At 46.0% G+C, this 23,021-nt stretch overlaps 1 protein-coding gene across 3 annotated transcripts in view; it reads right to left on the bottom strand.

Moving 5' to 3' along the window:
- CNMD (chondromodulin) overlaps window positions 1–22,858 on the bottom strand; it is a 28,306-nt gene extending 5,448 nt beyond the window's left edge. For 2 of the 3 annotated variants that reach the window (XM_024765467.1, XM_024765468.1), the window contains exons 1-5: window positions 22,716–22,858; window positions 22,159–22,299; window positions 16,458–16,598; window positions 8,564–8,677; window positions 3,331–3,484 (exon numbers count right to left, since the gene is read on the bottom strand). In XM_024765467.1, the coding sequence (XP_024621235.1) occupies window positions 3,331–3,484; window positions 8,564–8,677; window positions 16,458–16,598; window positions 22,159–22,299; window positions 22,716–22,787 (622 nt within the window). In that variant the 5' untranslated portion in view covers window positions 22,788–22,858. The remainder of the gene's footprint in view (window positions 1–3,330; window positions 3,485–8,563; window positions 8,678–16,457; window positions 16,599–22,158; window positions 22,300–22,715) is intronic. The other variant, XM_024765469.1, reaches the window with a different exon arrangement.
- Between the last annotated feature and the right edge of the window lie 163 nt (window positions 22,859–23,021).

Here is a 23,021-nt window from a genome sequence, read left to right as displayed (position 1 = left end):
AGTTTTCAGGGGATTTACTATTATCTTGGTTGATGCTTTTAAAAATCATTTGGGATAGAATAAGCAGATACTTTTATACAAAAGAGCAACAAGGCTCGGAAAGACCAAGTGACTTGGCCGAGATCACAGAAGGTGGCAGAGAAGAGGGTCGAACATGAACTTCTCTGGCTTCCAGCCCACTGCCCTCATTCTCCACAATGCCTCATGGGTCCTGCAGCAGGACTGATGGCTGCCGAGTAACAAGAACGGAGAGAGGACCACACAGGGTGGCTTTGGCATCTGAGTCTCAGTTTCTTCTTCAGTAAAACGGGGATAATAATAGTATCTAATTCAGAGGATAGTAGTAGAGCTCATGAGAATTTGTTTCTAAGGGTTTTAGCATAGCGTTTGGCATATCATAAGCCCTCAAACGTCAGGTGATGATGATGATATGATGCTATGTTATCTGTGAGGGCATGCATGTGCGTCCAGCCATGGATAGCTTGGTTTCTTGGTTTCTGTGGCAGGGCTGGAGAGGCATCAGGGAAACCTGGATTCAAACCTCAACTTCACTCCTTTTTTTTTTTTTTTTTTTTAACTCACTTGTTTTAACTAACAGTGACCTCAGGAGAGTGATTCAATCTCTGAACCTTAGTTTATTCATCTATAAAGTGGGAATATTACTAGTTAGCTGGACAGGTGTTGGCAGAGGTTAAATGAGGACAAGATGTAAAGCTCTAGCACAGTACGGTGCCTGGTACACAGCCCGAGCTCAGCGGACCTCAGCTCCCACCCCCCTCCCCGCCTTCCTCTGACCTTGTACAGCGTCATTCCCAGGGTCTCTGATGATATAGCTACATGACACTGATAACCTGCCAGCATAAAGATCCAAGGGCAGGGGTCGCTGGACCCTGGAGCTGGGAGGCTTTTATTAGAATTAGGTGGCGGGGAGCCAGGCATCCTCAGGGAGGGTTTCATTTTGTTGACTTTATTGTAAAATAGGACTGCATTTATGAGACTGGAAAAAAAATTCCCTCACTTTTAACGTCTATGATATTCCGTCCTATGACCACACCAACACTTATTTAATGCTTTTCAAGTCTGGGGCCATTTAGGTGGTTTCTACTTTTCTGGTGTTGTATGTAATGTGTGTAATTCTTGGACGGATGGTGTGTGATGACTGAATACTTACGATGTGTAATTAATACTTAATGATACATAATTGAATGCTTCAGATGTGCTCATGGGATTTCCCTGGCAGTCCAAGTAGTTAAGACTCTGTGCTCCCAATGCAGGGGGCACAGGTTCGATCCCTGGTGCTGCACAGTGCGGCGAAAAGAAAAAAGATCTGGTCATGCTGTTAGCTGTGAGGGGCCAAGTCACATCTTGGATGTAGGAAGCAAGCTCTTTCCCAGAGGGTGATGGTTCTCATTTTATCAGTTATCCCAGCACTGCCAAGAGTGCTGTCTTCCCAACCCCACCCCCAGACCCCTTGCCCTGCTGTTTTTCCATAGAACCTTGGATCATCCCATACAATTTCCTTATTTTAGTTTAGTGTTTATTTACTGTCTCCCTTTAGCTACAACGTAAAACCCCTGGGGGGCATGGATTCTTGTCTCTTCTGTTCATCAGCACATTCCAGGTGCCTAGAACAAATAAATGGCACATAATAAACGTGTCAATAAATGTTTGTTGACTGAATACATGAATGAACTCTCTGGGTAAGAAGCATGTCCTCAAACAGAAAGTGATCAGAGAGAGGTCTACATGTAGCAGAGTTGGAGACTTTTGTCCTTGACTGGAAAAGGTGACAAGGTATTGGAGAAGGAGTTGCGGGGTAGTGGAAGGCAAGAAGGCCCATTCCACGTGGAGGCAAGTGGGGAACTGAAAGCCAGAACTTGTAAATGTCCAGAGAATTGAGTTGCGACCACCCGCTGGGGCAAGACCTAGGATGGCAAAAGCGATGGTCCATTTGGCAGCCCCTAGGGTTGTGGCAGACACCGCTCAGAGGATTCCTTCTCACTGAGCCTGCGTGTAGCCTTGGAATTCTCAACCCACTCTTCCAGTCAGCCACTGCCAGCAGCTTATAAATTGCATCCTATTTGCTTTGCCTGGGCTAAAACGTAACCGTCTTATCCAAGCTTTGGAACTGAATAAGACTTGTGAACTGTAGGAATAAGTTAGCCATGGCAGAATCAGAAGCCTGGAGTGTGTGTGTGTGTGTGTGTGTGTGTGTGTTTTAAATTTTTGGCCGCACCGTGCGCGGCATGTGGGATCTCAGTTCCCCGACCAGGGATCAAACCCACGCTCCCTGAATTGGAAACACAGAGTCTTAAACACTGGACGGCTAGGGAAGTCCCTGTTTATTCCAATTGTGGTAAAATATATATAAAACTTACCATTCCAACCATTTTTAAGTGTACAGTTAAGTGACATTAAGTACAGGCACATGGCTCTGCAAACGTCATCACCATCTATTTCCCGAACAGTTTTCATCTTGCAAAACTGAAACCCGTACCCGTTAAATAGTAACTGCTCGTTCCCTTCTCCTAAGTCTGGTGGTTTTAATTCCTGTGTTTTCTTTATTTCCATGCTGCTGTCTCTCTGAGTTCAACATAATCTTTCTGAGAACATAGCCTATCTAGGCTGTGCTAGGAGAGGGGCCTTTTCGCCCCGCTTGAGCCAGAGCTACAAAGTAGGACTTTGGGAGACCAGTGGGGTGACTGGGATGGGAACCAAGAGAGCAGCCCTGGAGACAGACAAAATCCGGGAAAAGAGCCTGGCCTGCAGAGCTCATCAGCTGCCCTTCTCCACCGGGAAACAGCCCACAGGGTGCTCCAACCTAGCTCTGAACCCCAGGGGTCCTTCACTTATTTTCCCCGGACTTGGAAGTGGACCTTGAACTTAAGGAATCTCAGCCTATGCCCACAGCTGCTTTTGGCTGCCCCAGAATTCAAGCTTTGACCATAATAAGGATTCGGCGGTGTAACAGCTTCTTAGACACCTGATTCTCTGCTTTAGGAATAAAAAAATGTAAAATTGCAAAGTGCAAACAACAGAGATTAGGGGCAGAGCGGAAGCAGTGGGAGTGTCATAAATAAAATCCGCAGGTAAGGCAGAGGTGTTCCGGGCCCCCCTGCTTCCTGTCACCCCGCTGCTCTGGCCCTGCCCTGCGACATTCACGGCTGTCCTTTCCCTTCCCTTCGATCTCTCACGCCAATTACTGTGACACTGTGATGTGCACCCGGATTCATCTTCCTTGTCACATGCTTGGGCCTGTGCAGGGGCTCACAGGAACCTCACCAGGGCAGGGAGAATTCCAAGCAGCGTCAGAAGAATTTAAAATGTTACCTTTGGGATAGGTTGGTTTAAGCCAGAAAATAGGAAGGTCGCCACAGAGTTCTAAGATTTTAGAACTCAAGAAGCTGTCGTCCTTCACGGGCTGGTCTACAGCCACCCAGATGAGAGAATTTTCTTCATATTTAACAGGCATGATCTTGCCTTCCTGTAAGTAAGTGAAAATGAAATGCACTAAACAAAGAGGACAGTGGAACATGTTGCATATTAAGATTCATGTGTTGGTAAAAAATTATTTCGCCCTATAAAAACTTAATGAGTTTGGGATTAGCAGGTGCAAACTAGTATATATAGGATGGATAAACAACAGGGTCCTACTGTATAGCACAGGGAACTATATTCAATATACTGTGATAAACCATGATGGAAAAGAATATGAAAAAGAATATATATCTGTTCAACTAAGTCACTTTGCTGTAAGCAGAAGTTAACAAAACATTGTAAATCAACTATACTTCAATAAAATTTAAAAGAAAACTTAATGAGAATTCTCTGTGTATATGTGTGCGCATCCGTGTTCACACACGTGCGCGCACACACATACACACACACACACACACACTCTGAAGTTCTAATCTCTTCTCTCTGTAGCTTTTCTCACAATATTCCACACCCATCATGCCATCCTGCCTTTGGATAACTCGAATGTGTGAATATGAGCGTCCTGAGTGGAAGTGAAAATTACTTGATGTCAACTTTGAGATTTAGGTTAATCTGATGTTTTTGATCAAAGATGTTTTAGAGGAAAAGCAACTGAACGGACTCCGGAATCTGATAAAGGATAGAGGAGCCCTTCGTGTGAAGTGAATGTCCTTTGGGGGCTTGTCCTGCCACTGCCAAACCACGATGGAAGCAGCCGGCAGTTGGTTCTTTAATGTCTTCAGTTCAAAGTAGCATTTAACATAAACCGTTTCTACATTTCCCAGCTATAACAAAACGTATTTCAGATGTTCTCTGCATCAAGCACACCACTGAGATTTCAAAGCTAAATGCTGAGTTTTCTTCTACAGCGAGATGCTGAGAATAGTTTGATAACCTAGGAGACAAATTTATTTTGCCAGGTTGCTCCTTTCATGCATTTATTAGTTTGCAATAGGTTGTAGGTTGGAGAAATTAAAATGTTTTCTTATTTTTTAGCTAAAAGCAGCACTTCATTTATGCTTTCTCCCTCAGGCTTCTGGCCGCCTTAAAACAAGTTAAAGTTATTGGAGGTAGCTAACACTCAGGTAATCCAGTTATTTACCTTAAGTTAAATGGCTCCATCCAGGAAATGAATGTTCTTTGGGTATAGGAGCTTTTAAAAGTTATACAAAACTGGGCTTCCCTGGTGGTGCAGTCGTTAAGAATCCACCTGCCAATGCAGGGGACGCGGGTTCGAGCCTTCGTCCGGGAAGATCCCACATGCCGCGGAGCAGCTAAGCCCGTGCGCCACAACTACTGAGCCTACTCTCTAGAACCCGTGAGCCACAGCTCCTGAGCCCATGCGCCTAGAGCCTGTGCTCCGCAACAAGCCACCGCAATGAGAAGCCCGTGCACTGCCATGAATAGTAGCCCCTGATTGCCGCAACTAGAGAAAGCCCGAGCGCAGCAACAAAGACCCAAATAAACGTAGCCTAAAATAAATAAATTTTTTAAAAAATAAATAAAATAAAAGTTATACAAAACTGATGAAAAATGTATGAGAGCTAGTGGTGCATAAACCACCCCATCACAACCTAAAGTGTGTGGACACAGAATGGGATGATAGGAGGAATGCATGTGTGCGCAACCGACAAGCTAGGGATGTTGTTAGATAAAAAGCGTATGGCACATACTTTCAGCTGCCGACCCCATCTCCTTCCTCCCTCCCTCCCTTTCCTTGCAACACAATCCTGCTTTTGTTGGTGGCAGCAATCTGCTGGCCCCAGGGGAGACACCTGCTTTCTCAGACTCCCTGGCAGCTAGGGGTGCCCGTGTGACCAGCTCTAGACAATGCGACCCATGCTAAAGTGTGTTGCGGGGCTGAGAAGGCATCTGGCTTTTCCCGAGTTAAGGGAAACCATGGTTGGCACTACTCAGCATCTTCCTGCCTTCCTTACTTGACTGCGTGGTTGATGTTTAGGGCTGGAAGGAAAGGACGAAAAAAATCAGAGAGCCCCAATGTCTGGGGCTGCCTACTTCCACATTACTTACTGTGGAGAAAAAGCCTTATTTGTCTAAGTCACTCTAAGTGTAACGTGCTGCTACTGACAGCCAAACACATTCCTAATTCCCACAAACACGTTGCCTGAATTTGGTTTTGTCCACCAGAGAATCCACCACGCACCCTATACACAGCAAAAACACAGGAGAAAGCATTCACCTCTATGGCCTAAGAAAAGAATCAGAGGCAAAGATTTAAATACAAAACTATTCACCACAGTGAATTATATCTGTATTCAAAAAATTATTTTGAATTATTATTATTATTTGAAAAATGGAAAATTGAAGATACCTGTATTCAAGAACAAAAGACTTTTAAAATTATAAGCATATGATGACATACAATACATCCATTATAATCTACATTTTAGAAGACCTAAAGTTAAGTGAAAATAATAAGAATGTACACCAGTATAACTTCAATTATGAAAAGAATATCACATACATTTGCGCATGGAGAAAATCCACCAAAACATTAACATTAGCTATCTGTGGATTATGCAGTTGTGGGTGGTTTTCTTCTCTATTCTTTTATGTATTTCCCAAATTTCTACAATGACAAAGTATTGTTTTTAAAAATCAGGAAAAGGGACTTCCCTGGTGGCAAAATGGTTAAGAATCCGCCTGCCAATGCAGGGGACAAGGGTTCGATCCCTGGTCTGGAAAGATCCAACGTGCCGTGGAGCAACTAAGCCCGTGCGCCACAACTACTGAGCACATGAGCACAACTACTGGAGCCTGCACGCCTAGAACCCATGCTCCGCAACAAGAGAAGCCACCACAATGAGAAGCCCGTGCACCGCAACGAAGAGTAGCCCCTGCTTGCCACAACTAGAGAAAGCCCGCACGCAGCAACGAAGACCCAACGCAACCAAAAAAAAAAAAAAAAAATCAGAAAAAAAACCCCACCTTGTTTTTAAAAAAATCAGAAAATGAACTGCAAACTTATGATAAGATCTGGGTCGGCTATGGTTGAGGAGTTGCTTCTTTATATCCACTCATGGGGGAAATGTCAAGAGTTATTAGTTCACTAAAGGCTTCATAACAGAAACTGAGTGATAGGACCATTAAAAAAAAGGTAATGCAATAAGGGATGTTCAAGGTCAGAACACAGGCGGTCTCCGTCTCATTTTTAGACTCTGTACCAGTGGGTCCACACTTGTGTTCTGAAGGGCGCAGCTCATGGGGAACAAACCAGATCATGATCGGAGGAGAATCACCAGAGGGATGAAGGGCTGGAACCCATCTCACAGGATGAATGGTGGGGAAACTGGGAGTAGAGGAGATACTGAGGACATGAGAGCCAACTTTAAAAACTCACGGGTTGGTTTTAGCTCTTGTTTTGAGACACCTGGGGCTGCTCCTAGGAGAGCAAACAATTGGGCAGTTTCCAGGCACTTTTGCTTATTCTTATTTTTCCTCAGCTGCCCTGAGGGAGCTGATGCCTGATATATCTCCCTCTCGGGGATACTGGAAAGATCAAAGCTGATCATAATAAAATTAAGAATTAAAGGAGCAGCCGTATTCATTATCTATCGAGTTCAGGGCTATGGGGACAGGGTGCACACTGTAGTTTGTAGGTGACAAATCTGGGGCTCAAAGAGTTGAAGCCACATCCATAGCAAGTGTCAGAGCTGGGATTTGAACCCACTTTTTCCAAAGTCCATTTTTTTTCCACCCTACCCTGCCACAACTCAAATGGAAGATGAGAACGAATGCGGCTACTTTGTAAGCCCTAAAGCACCAAATAAGTGTAAGGTATTATTGTTAAATGTGTCTTTATAACTCTGTGTGCAATTCTTAACATAAATTTTTATAAAACCAAGCTCAAAGGCAAGCTATTAATAATAAATGGATGAACAATGTTTAAAGCACCTCACAAGCCTGACACATAGGAAAGGAATTCGATATATGTTGAGTAGCCTCCTTGGGCTGAACTTGAACCAGTGGGAAGAAATTGCAGAGGGAGTCACTCAGCTCAGCGTAGGGCAAAACAATTAGAACTACCTCCCATGAAGTTGCCTGATACACAGGGAAGGAGCGCCCTGTTGCTGCTTTCCAGCAGAGGCTAGGGGATCAGCTATGGTGAATTTTCAGGAGGAAATCCCCCTGCTGAGTGGCGCTGAGGCTGGAGTGAGGCTTGAGGCTCCTGAGGCCCCTTTAATGAAAAGATCCTAACACGTGAAGTCCTTTATTATTTTTTTAAAAATGTATTTATTTTTGCCTGCGTTGGGTTTTCGTTGCTGCGCATGGGCTTTCTCTAGTTGTGGCAAGCGGGGGCTACTCTTTGTTGCGGTGCGCGGGCTTCTCATTGCAGTGGCTTCTCTTGTTGGGGAGCACGGGCTCTTGGCGCGCGGGCCTCAGCAGTTGCGGCACGTGGGCTCAGTAGTTGTGGCTCGCGGGCTCCAGAGCGCAGGCTCAGCAGCTGTGGCTCACGGACGTAGTTGCTCCGCGGCATGTGGGATCCTCCCTGACCCGGGCTCGAACCCGTGTCCCCTGCATTGGCAGTCGGATTCCCAACCACTGAGCCACCAGGGAAGCCCATGAAGTCCTTTAAGTTGTCATTTTTAAAAAAAATTCTTTTGGTTGCACTGGGTCTTAGTTGCAGCAGGTGGGCTGCTTAGTTGTGGCATGCAAACTCTTAGTTGCGGCATGCATGATCTAGGTCCCTGACCAGGGATCAAACCTGCGTCCTCTGCATTGGAAGGCAGATTCTAAACCACTGCACCACCGGGGAAGTCCCCTTTAGGTTGTCGTAATCACTGATCAGATAGTTCCCTAACATCAGGCAAATAAGGGCCATGTCATGACCAATCCCCTTTATGTACTTTAAAATCTGGTTTTCCAAAACCTCCAATTATACTACATCATGTAAGAATGATCACTTGGAACCAATGAGTAGGACCAAAATAATTAAGTTCCTTTGGCAGAGAAGAAAGAGAACTTATGTTCTGGTCATGAACCTATCCAGGAACTAGAGACAGAAAGGGTTGTACCTTCAATGTCTGCCCAAAGCCCTTGCTGTGTGGTGCAGGCTGGTACCCACCAGTTCAGAGGAGATGCTCTGCTTGGTCATGGTGCCCACCTCAGGAACTCGAGCCTTCACCTGTGCTTTGATGTAGCACTTCTCCCCTCCAGCAAAACGGATTCCTGTGATGCCCTAGGAAACAAAAGTTTATCCATCCATCTATCCATCCATTCATTTATTCAGTGTATTGAGTGTCTACTGTGAGCTAGGCACCATTCCAGGTCCTGGGTACAGGAATGAACAAAACAGATGGAGTCTCTGCCCCCGTGGAGCTTATCTTTTAGTGTTATTTACCAAAAATAAAAAAACAGAGATAAAGTCAGGTGGCGTTAAGTGCTATGGAGAAAAATAAAGCAGAGTGCAGAGATAGGAGTGACAGGGGATGGTGCTTTAGACCGTGTGATGGGGAGGCCCCTGCCAGGGGCTGCCTTCAAGCTGAGACAGAGCTGTTCATTGCTCCATCCATCCCGCCAAGCTCAGATGAAATGCAATCTTTCCTATGCAGCTTTCTCTGACCATCTCAGGCTAAGTGGGCTTCCCGCTCTCTAACTCCCTGAAAGCCCTCCCATCTTCATCCCTCATTTGGCACTTAGGTCTCAGGGCCCTTGCTCCTTGTGAATGTCACCTCCCTACTCAGCTCTAAGCTTGAGATCGATCTGAATGTTTTCTTTTTTGTTTTCGTTTGTTTGGTGCTCCCACAAAGGTTCTCAAAAGATGTTGGTCCAATTAATTAATTCCATCAGTTCGGATTTTTCCTAAGTTGCTGAGCCCAGAGTAAATAGTAGCTTTCTATAACACTGGGAACTGGATTTTGCTCCTAGACCTTATCCAAGGACTTGGACGTTTTGTTTTTGTCTCCTGTGAGATATAAACAGTGTCTCCTCCTCTGCCTAGGGGACAGCCTCAAGGGAAACCTCAGCCACAAGGCTCCAGTCTTGGCTGACAGCTGGACACTGACTCCGCCCGCGGAGCGCATCAGGCATAACGGTATGTTCTGACCCAAGAGTGTTTACTTTCACTCTGCTGGTTAATTTCATGACTAGTGAGTGGCCAAAAGCGGTATTAAAGACCTACAAATTTTATGCCATCATAATGTAGATACCAACACAAATCTGAACATCTCAACTGATCAATCTTCTGTTGAACTGAGACAAATGTCAGGAAGATACAGAACTTGTTCTAACGTCAACACCAAGGAGCGGGAAGAAGAAAAGCCTTTATCAACCTAGGGGCCTGGCTCAGGAGTCAGCCCTCTTAAATGAAGAACGAAGTCAAACGTCATTCATGCTTGAGGATATTCACAGACGGTTACACCATATGGAATCTCAGAGCCAGGAGCCCTGCAAAACGGGGTGGGTGACAGATTGGAGAGGAGAAGGAAAGGCTCCTTCTTCCTGAAGCTTCTCGTTATCCGCCTTGCAGCCTGACTGGCCACATACACATGTAACACATTTCACTTATTCCTCCCAGTGTCACCTCTCACCCAGAGAGAGGTGGCGGCATGACACCCCCTGAGCCCCCTTTACAGAGGATGGACTCCAGGCTTACCGCAGAGGGTCTCGACTGCACCAAAATCACCTGGAAAGATTTTAAAAACACAGAGGCCTGGGCCTCTCCTTAGAGATTCCCATTTAATTGGCCTGGGGCCGTGCCCAGACACTGGCATGCTTAAAAGCTCCCCATGTGTTTATAACATACAGCTGGAGCTGAGGACCACCAGTTTAGGGAGAAAGAAACTTGTTCAGGGTAACAAAGTTTTAAAATAACTGAAACAGCCTGCTATGCACTGAATGTCTGTGTCCCCCCACATTCCTATGTTGAAACCTAACCCCCCATGTGATGGTACCCAGAAGTGGGCCTTTGGGAAGTAATGAGGTCATGAGGGTGGAGCCCTCATGAATGGGATTAGTGCCCTTTTCCCAGAGAGCTCCTTCCCCCTTCTGCCATGTGAGGACACAGTGAGAAGACAGCTGTCTGTGAGCCAGAAAGCAAGACCCTCACTAGACACACAACCTGCTGACACCTTAAGCTTGGACTTTCCAGCCTCCAGAACTATGAGAAACAAATTTCTGTTGTTTAAGAGTCACTCAGTCTATGGCAATTTGTTATAGCAGTCTCAAGGGACTAAGACACAGCCTCTGGACCCAAGTTTCTTCTGTACTAGTGGCTCACAAACTTTCCCTTGTATTCCAATCACCTGGAGGACTTGTTAAATAAAATACTGTGTTGGTCCCCTCCTTGAGAGTTTCTGATTCAGGAGGCCTGGAGTGGGGGCTAAACTGTATACTTCTAACAAGCACTCAGGTGCTGCTGCTGCTGGTGGCCTAATGAACACACTTGGTGAACCACTGCTCTCCACCATGCAATCTCTGGAAGGTCTGCTGTTCTTATTCTACTTGTAAATCTAGGGCGCATGGTTTGAAAAACAGAAGGCAGGGGAGGGGGATTACTGCCCCTCTATGGGATATCAACAGAAATTAAACACCCACCAATTACAACACACTGTACAATAGGAAAAGTTAAGAATTTTGTCTTAAGGACTTAGGAATGGTCATTGTTAAAATTTTAATGTTATATTTTTAACTTGTATTAAACCTCAAACTCTTTATATTCCAGCAGAACTAAAGATTTGAGGTTTTTTTTTTTTTTTTTTTTTTTTTTGGGATATGTTCTTTTAACTTCAAACTCTCATAGCCTCTGAATCTGAGATGCCAGGGAGGAAACACCATAGAGCTATTACCATATCCCCAGGGAGAGAACTGACGCTCTGGAAGGATTCACAGCCCTGAATGTGAGTGTAGTATGTATTGAGTTAGTTCTGACAGTCTACAGGCTGCACAGAAAACCGAAACCCCATAGGGATGGGCCCTGTGGGAAGGAGTTCACACTTATTAACCACCCTGTCTAGCTACAAATCCATATCAAACAGCCAGACATGTTAAGAGATTAAACAGAGGGAAGGGAAAGTCAAGAAAATATCCTGTTTTTGCAAACAAACAAAACCTTAGAAGCTGGTGATAATGAAGAAATTTGCTAAAAAGGTAATGAGTGAAGATCCCAGTGATCTAACATCCTTTTATCGAGTCGGCTAATCTCATGTTAGCTGCACAATTTTTTTCTTTCTAGGGGATCTCATTTATTTCTGTGGCTTAAACCAGAAGTTTCCAAGGAGGGCAAGGGGTCCTTTCCCCAGGGGGCCATTTAGAAACTTTTGAGGGAGTTTTTATTGTCACAAAAACTGGGGGCTCTCTGGGCTTTTGTTGGGTGGGGCCCAGGGGTGTCAGATCCCAACCAGCTCAGGGGGGCCCTGAAGAATGAACCACCTAGAGCCCTGGGTGAAAAACCTGATGGTAAGCATCTGTGCCTAGAACATAACACCATTTTACATATAAAAGAGTGATGTTTGGTATAGTCTTAATGTACAACCAATTTCCTAGGACTGGAATTACCGTGCAAATGGAGAAAAAATGGTACTTTCGTTTACTGTTTGAGAAAATTACCTGGTATTTAATTTGTCAACACACACTTAGGTCAGTCTGCATTTTAGGCTGTGGCACAGACAGTGACCCAAGCATATGACTTTTATGATGTTTTCTAGTACATCAGGCTCAAGTCCAAATTTTATTATAAATTACTTTCAATTTATTTTTTCTTTATGTTATAGTTGGGGGCCATACTGATTCTTGAAACCAATAACCTACTTACCTACCAGGTAGTTTGTGCTATCCTTTCCCACCCCCTCCCCCACTTTTTTCCCTTTTCCCAGCTTTTTAAATTAAAAATTTCAAATATACACAAAGTCAAAAGCGTTGTACAGTGAAAATCTGTATATATCAATTTATTCTATCTTAATTTCTAACCAGGATTTTTGTTATATAAATGGGTCATTAGGTCTGAGAGGGTTGGCTTAGACCAACATCACTCATGCTATTGAGGGTGTAACTTTCTAGAAAGTAACTCATATATTATCAACAAACTTAGCTTCTGTGTTCCACAGGGTATTGACAAAGACTCTTCTGACCTAACTCTAGTCAGGCTCCTCTGGGTCCTCTGTTTACTAGGCCCCAACCTTGGGCTATGTCTTGGCCCGTTTATTCCAGTTTTAGCAAGAATCCTGCTGGATCAGCCTTGGTCTGATCAACCTGGATATCTGATCTCCTTGACCTGCCTGCAGCAAAAATCCTGTTAGGTCAGTTTAGCAAAGAACCTCTTAGTAATTTTCCATCCACCAATACGTCCACCCTGTTCTTTGGCTATAAATCCCCACTTTTCCTTATTGTATTCGGGGCTGAGCCCACTCTCTCTCTCCTACTACAAAACCCCACGGTAGTAGCCTGCCTTGAATGAAGTCCGCCTCACCTTCTTTAACAAGTGTCCTGAACAACCTTTTCTCTAACAGTGTAGAGCCCGGAGCCCTTTGTTCAGTGCTAGTTCCCTCTCAGGGGGCTTTTTTTTCCATTGGCTCTACTACAGTCTTGGTGGGGTTAGCGGGGAAGGCTGTTCACTTACAATTCAGAAACTTTCCTACTCTGGCCCCACCTGCAACTCCATTTTCTCATCTTTGCCACCTCCCGGGCTACTTAGAACTTGGGAGCAGACCTGAACACGGGTATTGCATAGTCTTCCCTGGGCCTGGAAAGCCCTGCCCCAGCTTCTCTGCCGGTCAAAATTCTTCTTGCATTCTTCCAGACCTGATTCAACTGTTGCTGATAATGAGCAGGTCTCTGTGGGGCTCCTGGGCACAAAAGCCTTTCTGTGTCCCCTGTTTCTTTGGTTACAGGAAATAGGCACCATTCAGCCTTCAGGATCTTCCCTGAGTTCCAATGGGCAGGTTCAAACAGTTGCTAATTAAGGAAGGGAAGGGATGCAGAGACCAGGGAGGAACAGTCAAGAAACAATAGTGCAGCCTTGGGGCAGGGTCCTGGTTCCCCATCAAGGGATAGGAGCGACAATATCTTTGAGCTGTTTTGCAGATACTGAAACCCCCTCCAGGTGGGAGAAGTTAGCTGTATGCTACCCACAAGCCTGTAGACCCCAGACCAGCTGGAACCGGAACGTTGATGATGCTGACTCCTCACCACCAACCCATCAGAAGAATGTCCACGAGCTGATCACACCCTTTTTGAACCATTACTGTAAACTCCTCACTCCCCCCTCCAGGTTGGGACACACAGTTCTGAGGGCGTTAGCCCACTGTGGCTCCCTTTGCCTGGCAAAGCAATAAAGCTATTCTTTTCTACTTCACCCAAGACTCTGTCTCCAAAAATTAATTCAGTGCTGGGATTTTCAGAGACTGGATTCAGCATCATTGCCACCTCTGTAAAACCTGCTCCATCCCCTAACTGACAGCGATGGCCTCTTCCTCTCGATGGCTCCACGTTTCTGTTCATAGCTCCATGGCAGCGTGTTTCCCGGCCTGACCTGAGACCATTTCCGTGTGGATGTCCGCCTCCTGGACACGGACTGTAAGGTCCTTGAGGGAGGGAACAAGCGTCAGTCATCTTTGCATCCTCCATGCTTCACACCATCCCTTGCACACAGTGGGCTCCAATAACACTTCCTGAATTTGACTGACAGTTTGAAATACAGGAGAAAGTAACACTGCAGGTACCATAGTGGCTGATTCATGGGTTTTCAAAAGTCCGGGCTTATTTAAACCCATAACAGGTTCTATCCATCAAAAAAATGTTCTACTCACTGGTTCTGACTTAGAGAAATGTGGAAGCTATCAAAGAGGATTGATCAGTTTATAAAATATGTGTGGCCCCATTGGCCTCTGAGAACAAAACACAATCAATACCATTATTCGAACCAAAGGATTATAAAACAGAAATATAGGTTTGGGATTAAATTTTTTTTAAGTAAATTTATTTTTGGCTGCATTGTGTCTTCCTCGCTGCGCGTGGGCTTTCTCTAGTTGCGGCAATCAGGGGCTACTCTTCGTTGCGGTGTGCAGGCTTCTCATTGCGGCGACTTGATGCGGAGCATGGGCTCCATGTGTGCGGGCTTCAGTAGTTGTGGCACGTGGGCTCAGTAGTTGTGGCTCTCAGGCTTAGCCGCTCCGTGGCATGTGGGATCTTCTCAGACCAGGGCTCGAACCCATGTCCCCTGCATTGGCAGGTGGATTCTTAACCACTGCGTCACCAGGGAAGCCCAGGATTAACTATTTTAAAAGGATATTCCTGATACATGCACATCTTGAGAGAGATGGATCTTTTCTTATTTAACTGCATAGCTACCTTTGCATATCTTGATATTATGGCACATCCTAGGTATTCAATTTTGTTCTGGGTTGGATGAATAAAGCATGTGTGGGAGTCACATTTTATAATTTTATATTGAGCAGTGCAAAGAAAAACATGCCTTTTACCTTGTCCTCGGTCTTGCAGTAAAAGCCTTTAATAGGTCCAGAGAAATTATCCCTGTGCCTTGACCAGAACCATCTGCAAAGCTATGACTAAGCGAAATGCAGCCACGCACACATGGGGCTGCAGAGCTTGGTCCCGGGGCAGAGCCCACGCTGAACACAGCCAGCCCTTGTCATCATCAAATAATGTGTAACATCAGTCGGGCTCTGAGGTTAGCATCTGTTTGTTATTCAAAAGGGCTTGTGAAGTGTGTTTGGGTATCAACAAGGGGAGTTCTTTCATTCGAATGAAAAGCATCTCTAGTTTTTCTCAGCAGTCAGAGGAAGACAGGTCAATGAGATGTTTGCAGGCCAATAAACTATCAGGAGAGACATTATTTTCAAGAGCCTTTTTTCATGAAGTCTCACCGACTCCATCTACAGATTTAACAGGAGAGCACAAACAGTGATGCCTCTTTCTCATCTCAGAACATGAAAGAGAGTAAGATATTTATGGTGGTCATCCAGAGAGGAGGCCTGCAGTGACACTTCGGTTCACAGATGTCCACTGAAGCATCAGTGCGTGGCTTAATGTCTCCACCTGCCTGTAAATTGAATTTTTGAAAGCAAACATGTGTGCCCTTTTCAAAGGAGACTGGAAGGTTTCATCTGTAATAGGCCATAGTCAGAAAGCAGATGATACACCAGGGGAATTTCTCCACGCTCATTTCCTGGATTAAACGGGAAATCTGAAGAATTGAGAAACATGTATAAATAGATCCCACCTGTTGTTGATGAGATTATTAGGTCATTAAAGTTTCCCTCCTCTTGACAAGTGCCACTTTCAGACCTTGCAATGTTCTAGAGGAGCTTGAGCATTTTATTCACTGCGTTAAGAAAGCTGCTTGGAAAGAAATAGCTCTCGCAAGTCTTTCTGCCAAAACTTTTTTTTTAAGTTTTTTTAAAAATTAATTAATTAATTAATTTTTGGCCGTGTTGGGTCTTCATTGTTGCTCATGGGCTTTCTCTAGTTGCGGCGAGCAGGGGCTACTTTTTGTTGTGTTTCGTGGGCTTCTCATTGTGGTGGCTTCTCATTGCGGTGGCTTCTCTTGTTGCGGAGCACGGGCTCTAGGTGTGCAGGCTCAGTAGCTATGGCTTGCGGGCTCTAGAGCACAGGCTCAGTAGTTGTGGCGCACAGGCTTAGTTGCTCCGTGGCATGTGGGATCTTCCCAGACCAGGGCTCGAACCCGTGTCCCCTGCATTGGCAGGCGGATTCTTAACCACTGTGCCACCAGGGAAGTCCCTCTGCCAAGACTTTGTATAGTTCTAAGAACTTGTTTTCTTTCAATGCTAAGGTGTTGCTTTTTCATTTTGAAAATGTAAAGGACACAGAGTGGTCCTCTCTCAGAGAGAATACGCGGCACGGTGCAGGTGGGTTAGCGGTACCATGACTGCCAAAAAGAACAGTTCCCATTTGGATGTGTGTGAGGGGCGCTCCTTCTCCCTGAATGAGAAGTCTCCCAGGTTTGCCTGGTTAAACTCCCTAAATGCATGAAATATACTTACATTCTGGAAATCGTTAACTTCAATCGCTTCTTCAGCTCCACTCCCCATTTTAAAGGTCTCCAAGTTGTTCCCGGCATCTATTTCCATTGACCCATCTTGTAATTTCCCATTGATACTCATGGTATAATGGACATTGTAAATCTGGAAGAGAACATCAGAGTTAGTGATGCCTCCCTTTTAGAGCAATTCAGGGCTTATCTTTAGATCTGCAGTATATAAAGTAGCCTTCCTATTTCTCAGAGATACACTGAATCATCCTTAATAGTAGGGATGATTATCTTAGTTATCTGTGAGGACTTTATTCATAGACCAATCACTTAATACATGATTTCTTAAAAAATATCTTAAAAGTAAAGCTTTTGATAGTCTCTGATGCTAAATCAAACAGCTCAGTGATTTGCAATCCTGGCTACATGTAGAAGCATCTTAGTAGAATCTCCAGCTACCACGCTTAGGTTCCCCCCATTGGACTGATCATATCAGAGCCTGTGGGGATGGGGTGTGAGCACAGATCTTTCTTTTTCTGAAGGTCAATTCTACTATGCAGCCAGAGCTAAGACCCGTTGGTGGATAAATGGAAATTGAGGAGGCAGAGGGTTAACTGGGCTGTTATCTGAACAAATCTGCCGTGGCACCTCACTTTGAAGGTATTTTTTTTAAGTCCTTCAGTCAAGATTCGGCGTGGAGTGTGGTGTACAGTAAGAACTGCAGACAGGACTAGGATATGCCTGAGATAGGGTAGCATTTACAGAGAGCAAGGTCAATGTGCACATCTGTTTCAGCTCAAAATAAGAGGTACTCATTTTAATGACTCTATGGGACAGACATGGCATCATAAGGCATTATGTTAAGAGACGTGTGGGGAGAAGGGCTTGGCATTGTCCAAGAGCACTGGCCCAGGAATCAGAAAAACAGGTGGCCACACCCCTTATCCCTGGGTCTTGGGAGTTGCCTTGAGTGTAAAACAATGAAGTGGGACCTCAGAGGTGATTTTTTTTTTTTATTTTGGGGGTAGGAGTTTATTACTTTATTTATTTTTGCTGTGTTGGGTCTTCGTTTCTGTGTGAGGGCTTTCTCTACTTGTGGCAAGTGGGGGCCACTCTTCATCGCGGTGCGCGGGCCTCTCACTATCGCGGGCCTTTCACTATCGCGGCCTCTCTTGTTGCGGAGCACAGGCTCCAGAAGCGCAGGCTCAGTATCTGTGGCTCACGGGCCTGGTTGCTCCGTGGCACGTGGGATCCTCCCAGACCAGGGCTTGAACCCGCGTCCCCTGCATTAGCAGGCAGACTCTCAACCACTGTGCCACCAGGTAAGCCCCCTCAGAGGTGATTTTCATTTATGTCCTTAGAGTTCTGGGGCTTCATGGAGGTGGTCCAGAGGTGAGGGGAGCAGAGTAGGTGGGACTGTGAGGTTCCTTTATCCACCCTAAGCCCCAGCCCCACGCAGTTCAACCAGAGCAGCTCTGCTTCTGATCTGTTTTATGTGTTGGATTTCTGAGTAACATCTTGTTTAAAATTCCACCATTAGAAATTTTTTTTACAGTGTACCACTAAATTAGATGATCCAAAGGGCTCTCTTAGTTTAGACATCTGTTAAGGACAATAGTTTAAAAAGTAATTCACACACTGCTCCTGTTCAGTATGCCGCTGCTCTAGAACATTCTCTGTGTCATGGGGTAGTAGGTGGGTTCCTTTTCTTGTCTTTTCTTCCTTTTTCTTCAAGGTATATATATGTATATATCTATATCTTATATATGATATATAATATATCTCTTATATGATATATAAGCTATAAAATCTTTAAAGGGGAAGGAATGGGAACTGATGAAAGACACTTGCTACTTAGTGTCAGGTCAGTAGGTCGGAACTGCAAAGAGCTCAGATTCAATTCAAGCCTGATTTTCTCCCTCATCATGACGAATGCCTGACCGCAGCATGGACAAACCCTGGGAAAAGTATCTGTTGTTATTGGATCATTACTTGTAGAAAAGTCATTATTGCAAGACCCACAGGGTGCTATTTTAGTTTATCAGCAGAGACGTAGAAACGGCTTTGCTAGCGTGTACCCTTTTAGGTAACAGCCCTTGGTCAGTGGAAGAGAAAATGCCGGCATGCAGTTCAGCCTCATTCTCAGTGACCCTCCTTCCCTCGTTCTGATGAACTTCGATTCCTGTAGGACACTGTCTCCACAGCTCACCTGATCATAAGAACCACTTCTAGGGGCTTCCCTGGTGGCGCAGTGGTTGAGAGTCCGCCTTCCGATGCAGGGAACACGGGTTCGTGCCCCGGTCCGGGAGGATCCCACATGACGCGGAGCGGCTGGGCCCGTGAGCCATGGCCGCTGAGCCTGCGCGTCCGGAGCCTGTGCTCCGCAACGGGAGAGGCCACAACAGTGAGAGGCCTGCGTACCGCAAAAAAGAAATAAAAAAGAACCACTTCTAGGGGTTCTGCTTTAGGGGAAGCGGGAGCAGAGCCCACCAATCTGTTTTCACTTTGCACCTCAGGCGTCCTCACCATCAGCCAGTTTGGGGAAACCTGTTTTCTTTGGCTGAGCCAGGGCTTTCTGCAGGTAAAGCTCAGAAAGCAGGCTCTGTTCTGCCCCTGTGCTCTCTGAGCAGCCGCTATTCACTTGAACTAATTTTGGCTGTCCAAGGGCACATGGCAGACAACGCGCATGTGAGTTTCTGCTGGCACGAGTGTCCTTCCTTCACTCATGAGACAAGAGGCTTTTTTTTTTTTTTTTTTTTTTTAAGCATTGCACGTAAGCTTTTTACTACTCAAGCAATCCTAAATTTAAGTAACTGTTTGCAAATTCTTAGCGGGTCTTAAGGAGACAAGATCGCAACACTAGAACTGTGGCTTTTATCCTAATTTCACTTTCCTCTACCACCCTTCGCCACCTCCCCGCCAGCAAAAGCTCCCTAACGAGGCGTCCTTTGTAATGTAGCTGCAGCCCGGCTTTCAGAAGCAGTACACTGTCTGCATGAGGCAGCAATGGGGGTTTGTGCCCTCCTGAAGTGCCTTGGGTTGGGGGGTGGTAAAAAGTCGGAAGTTATTTCCAAAGTACTGGGCCCTGAGCTCAGAAAGTGGCTCGGTTGGTGGAGCAGTAATCACATTATCTGCTCTAAACTGATGGAGCTGTTAGCACCTAAGGCTATTTCTGTCCAAGCACAAAGAAGGTTTATTATGTGCCAATAGCCTGCTCAATATGGTACCTTTTACAGCCAAGGAGGTTTGCTAATGAGTTTCTAATAAAGCCTGGGTTCATAAGATAATTACATCATGTTTGGGACAATGTCTTGAAAAATCAGGCTGAGAATAAAGGCCCCAAGCAATGACGTCTTCGCCTCATCCCACGGGGTAGGGTTGTCAGTTATGTCATATTGGTGGGAGTTTCCCATATTTCAATGCCTTGTTCCATTTACAATAATGTGGATGAAGCATGGCCTCAATATTTGAGCCCAGTCGCTTGTCCCCTGATTATTAGCACTCCAATGCTTCAGAGTTCTCTAGCTGCTTTCCAGTAAACCTGTCCTAAGGGGATTTACCCATATGAAAGGCATAGGAGGTAAATTACTGCTGGCTCTCCTCTATAAACCAATATAGAGCAGCAGAGGCATAGATAATCCCCAAAGAGTGGGTAGTTCATTTGGTTGGGGATGTCTTTCTGTTTGACAGAGACTTGATTATGTTTTGTTTGGGCCATTTACATTTGTATTCAGGGAAAGCAGACCTGTGCCTGTGCTATGCATAGATGGTGCCAAATTTACTCTATTTAGTATTTTGTGATTTGTTTTTCAGACTTAAGTAATATGGATCAGCATGGAATATTTTGGGAGTTAAAAAAAAAAAAACCTACCACGATTTTCTTCATTTTCCTGCCTCTATAAGAGACAGGGATAACTTTGTTGGCAATAAAATGTGATTCACTATTCCTCTGTATTTTTAGAATTTAATACTGCTCTCTTGAACCAGAAAACCAAACATCTTGCAGTAAAGTACAAGCTATGATAAAAGGAGGCCCTGCTCATTCAAGGTGATCTTTCAGTCTCTCTTTCTAGAAGCTTGTCAGTTAGCTGTGTTTGCCTTGAATAATTAAATGCCAAATGGTGCTCATTTTAATACATATGAGGACCAAAATCTTTACCCGCTCCCCCCAAAAAAGCAAAGCTATTTTTGTACCCAAAGGACCTATACCATTGAAGTTTTGTCATCTAAAAGATAGCATTTATATTTGAAGATGGTACAATTTCCCAAGGGACGACAATCTAAACCCTGCTATTAATGGAGGTGGAGATACTGACATCGTTCTCATGCTCAGATATGCTGCTTTCAAATGTGAGCATCTGGCCCAGCTTCTATATTTAAAATATACAAATAGATTAAGGCACTTTTCAAATATACACAAGATATTGTGCAATTTTGATCTTACAAATCGATGCTTGTAAATTTGATATAGTCTCTAAAACAGACTCAGTGCTAAATGGCATGCTTATCTATGTTAGGCATTTGAGTTAAAAATACAAATTATGCAGTGACTGCAGAAGATGTCATGTGTAAAATGGCTGAATTGCTTTCAGCACCATTTTCTCTAAGTACTGGGATTCATTCATGCTTTGAATTTCATGGTGGGAGAGAAACGGGAAACAGCAGTCACAGATCCTCTGAGGGTAGTGATTAAGAAACAGCCCTTTGTGTGCACCCTGGAGATGGAATTCTTTTCCTTTAATTGAAATACTTATACCAAGCCTGGCAATGGTCATCAAGATAAAATGCCTCCCTTTACGTAGGTGAACAAAATTCAGAGTATTTAACAAAAACACGGGTATTTTGCTTAGTTGGGTCAGAAACACTTTTTTTATTCCTTGAGAGCCAACTGAGCTCTAAAATAAATAGTTGCATACAAAGTAGGACAGCAGTTAGTAAAACATTTACCATTAAATCACACGTGACCAAGCCAGAAGTGATTTTTAAAGACATTTGCCATCTTTAAGGAAGTTAGATCTTTTTTTTTTCCCCCTTACTGCATGAGAGAAGGGGGCATTAAAAGATGGGGAGAGAGAGAGGGAGAGAGAGAGGGAGGGAGAGAGAGAGAGAGAGAGAGAGAGAGAGAGAAGACAGAAGGGAGAGGGAGGAAGGGAGGGAGGGAGGGAGAGAGAGAGACAGCGCTACTGAGAGGTCAAATTCGTCCCCTTATTGGGTCTGAATGTCCCTCCACTGTCTTTGTCTTAAATTCACAGCCTTTCTCAGCTGGGAGAGGGCTTAGTTCCATTTCTTTCCTAAGGATGAGTAAAGCGAGGCCAGAGGGGATGTGCCTTACCCATGGTCACTCAACTGCTTAGCGGAGACGCCAGGCTGGGATGGGCCAAAAAGAACTTTCTTGGAACCGTCCACTGACTGCTTTTCCCCGCTACTCTGTCTTTAACATCTTCCCATAAAGCCCTGACTGGCTTTTCTGCAAAGTTGCCCGTGAGTGGGAAGCCGCATCGTGGAGTTGGTTGGAAGAAGGGGGAAGGTACCCGGGAGGCCCCGAGGGGAAAGCATCAGCTGGGGCGAGGGGGCCGCTCTGGCGCCACCTAGGAGGGGACACGCGAGTGACAGAGAGGACCCAGCCATCCCGTGCGCCCCCAGGCCCCGCGCCCCTCCCGGCCTCGCGCACTCTGACTCGTGCCCGCAAGCCGGCAGCCGCCCTCCGGACTTACGTGATTGTCGCTCCCCTTCCAGAAGTAGAAGGCCCCGATGGCCCCGAAGAGCAGCAGCGCCGCCCCCGAAATGAGGACCACGGCTCCGACCTGGAGCAACCGCGCGGGGCTGGTGGGCTTCACGGTCACCGTGGCGTACGCCTGCGGGCCGGCGGGAGAGGGACTGTCATGTCCGCGCGCAGCGACCCGGCGCATCGGGGGTGTCGGACAGCTCGCCCCGGGCTCCTCCGGGCGCCCCCTTTCGCCGCGCTTGCGTCCGTGGGTCCCTGGTGCTCGGGAGTGGATGTGCGCTGAACAAACTTCGCCGTGCAGGGCCATCGCCCCGCGGGTCTCTCTCCGCCAGCCACCCGACGCCCCCTCTTTCTTCCCTATCCACCCTCCCCTTCAAACCAGACTGGGGATGCCAGGCCCCTTGCACACGCACACGCGTGGGGCGCCACCCCAAGCCCACATTTGGGCGCCCACATTTGTTCCCAGCTCAATTCGGTGACACAAATCGCTGACCCGGGACAGGGGATACGGGCCCCGCGTGTCTGGGGCTCCCAGGCGGTACTCACCGGGGGGCTACAAAACTCAACCTCGTCGGGTCCCACCAGGGCGATGGGCACTTTGTCCGAGTTCTCCGTCATGGCTGCGGTCACAGGAGCGGGACACTGGGCGGCTCCGCGCGCGCCCTGGGCTCTCTCCTGCTGCCCCGACGTGCCGGGCACTTCAACGCGGCGCACGCGCGCGCGCGCGCGCTTGCACCGTGCCCCGTCCCTCCTGGGCCAGCCCAGCGCTCCCCACCCCTCCCGGCGCCTCACCTTTCTCCTCCCTTCCTTCTCCAGCCTGGAGCAGCAGTGAGCTCATCCTGCCTTCCAGAT

This window comes from Neophocaena asiaeorientalis, unplaced genomic scaffold (genome assembly GCF_003031525.2).
Source record: "Neophocaena asiaeorientalis asiaeorientalis breed wild unplaced genomic scaffold, Neophocaena_asiaeorientalis_V1.1 scaffold271, whole genome shotgun sequence".
Taxonomy (NCBI): Eukaryota; Metazoa; Chordata; class Mammalia; order Artiodactyla; family Phocoenidae; genus Neophocaena; species Neophocaena asiaeorientalis.
The sequence above is the reverse complement of the archived record's forward strand: the minus strand, read 5'-3'. Positions and strand labels throughout refer to the sequence as shown.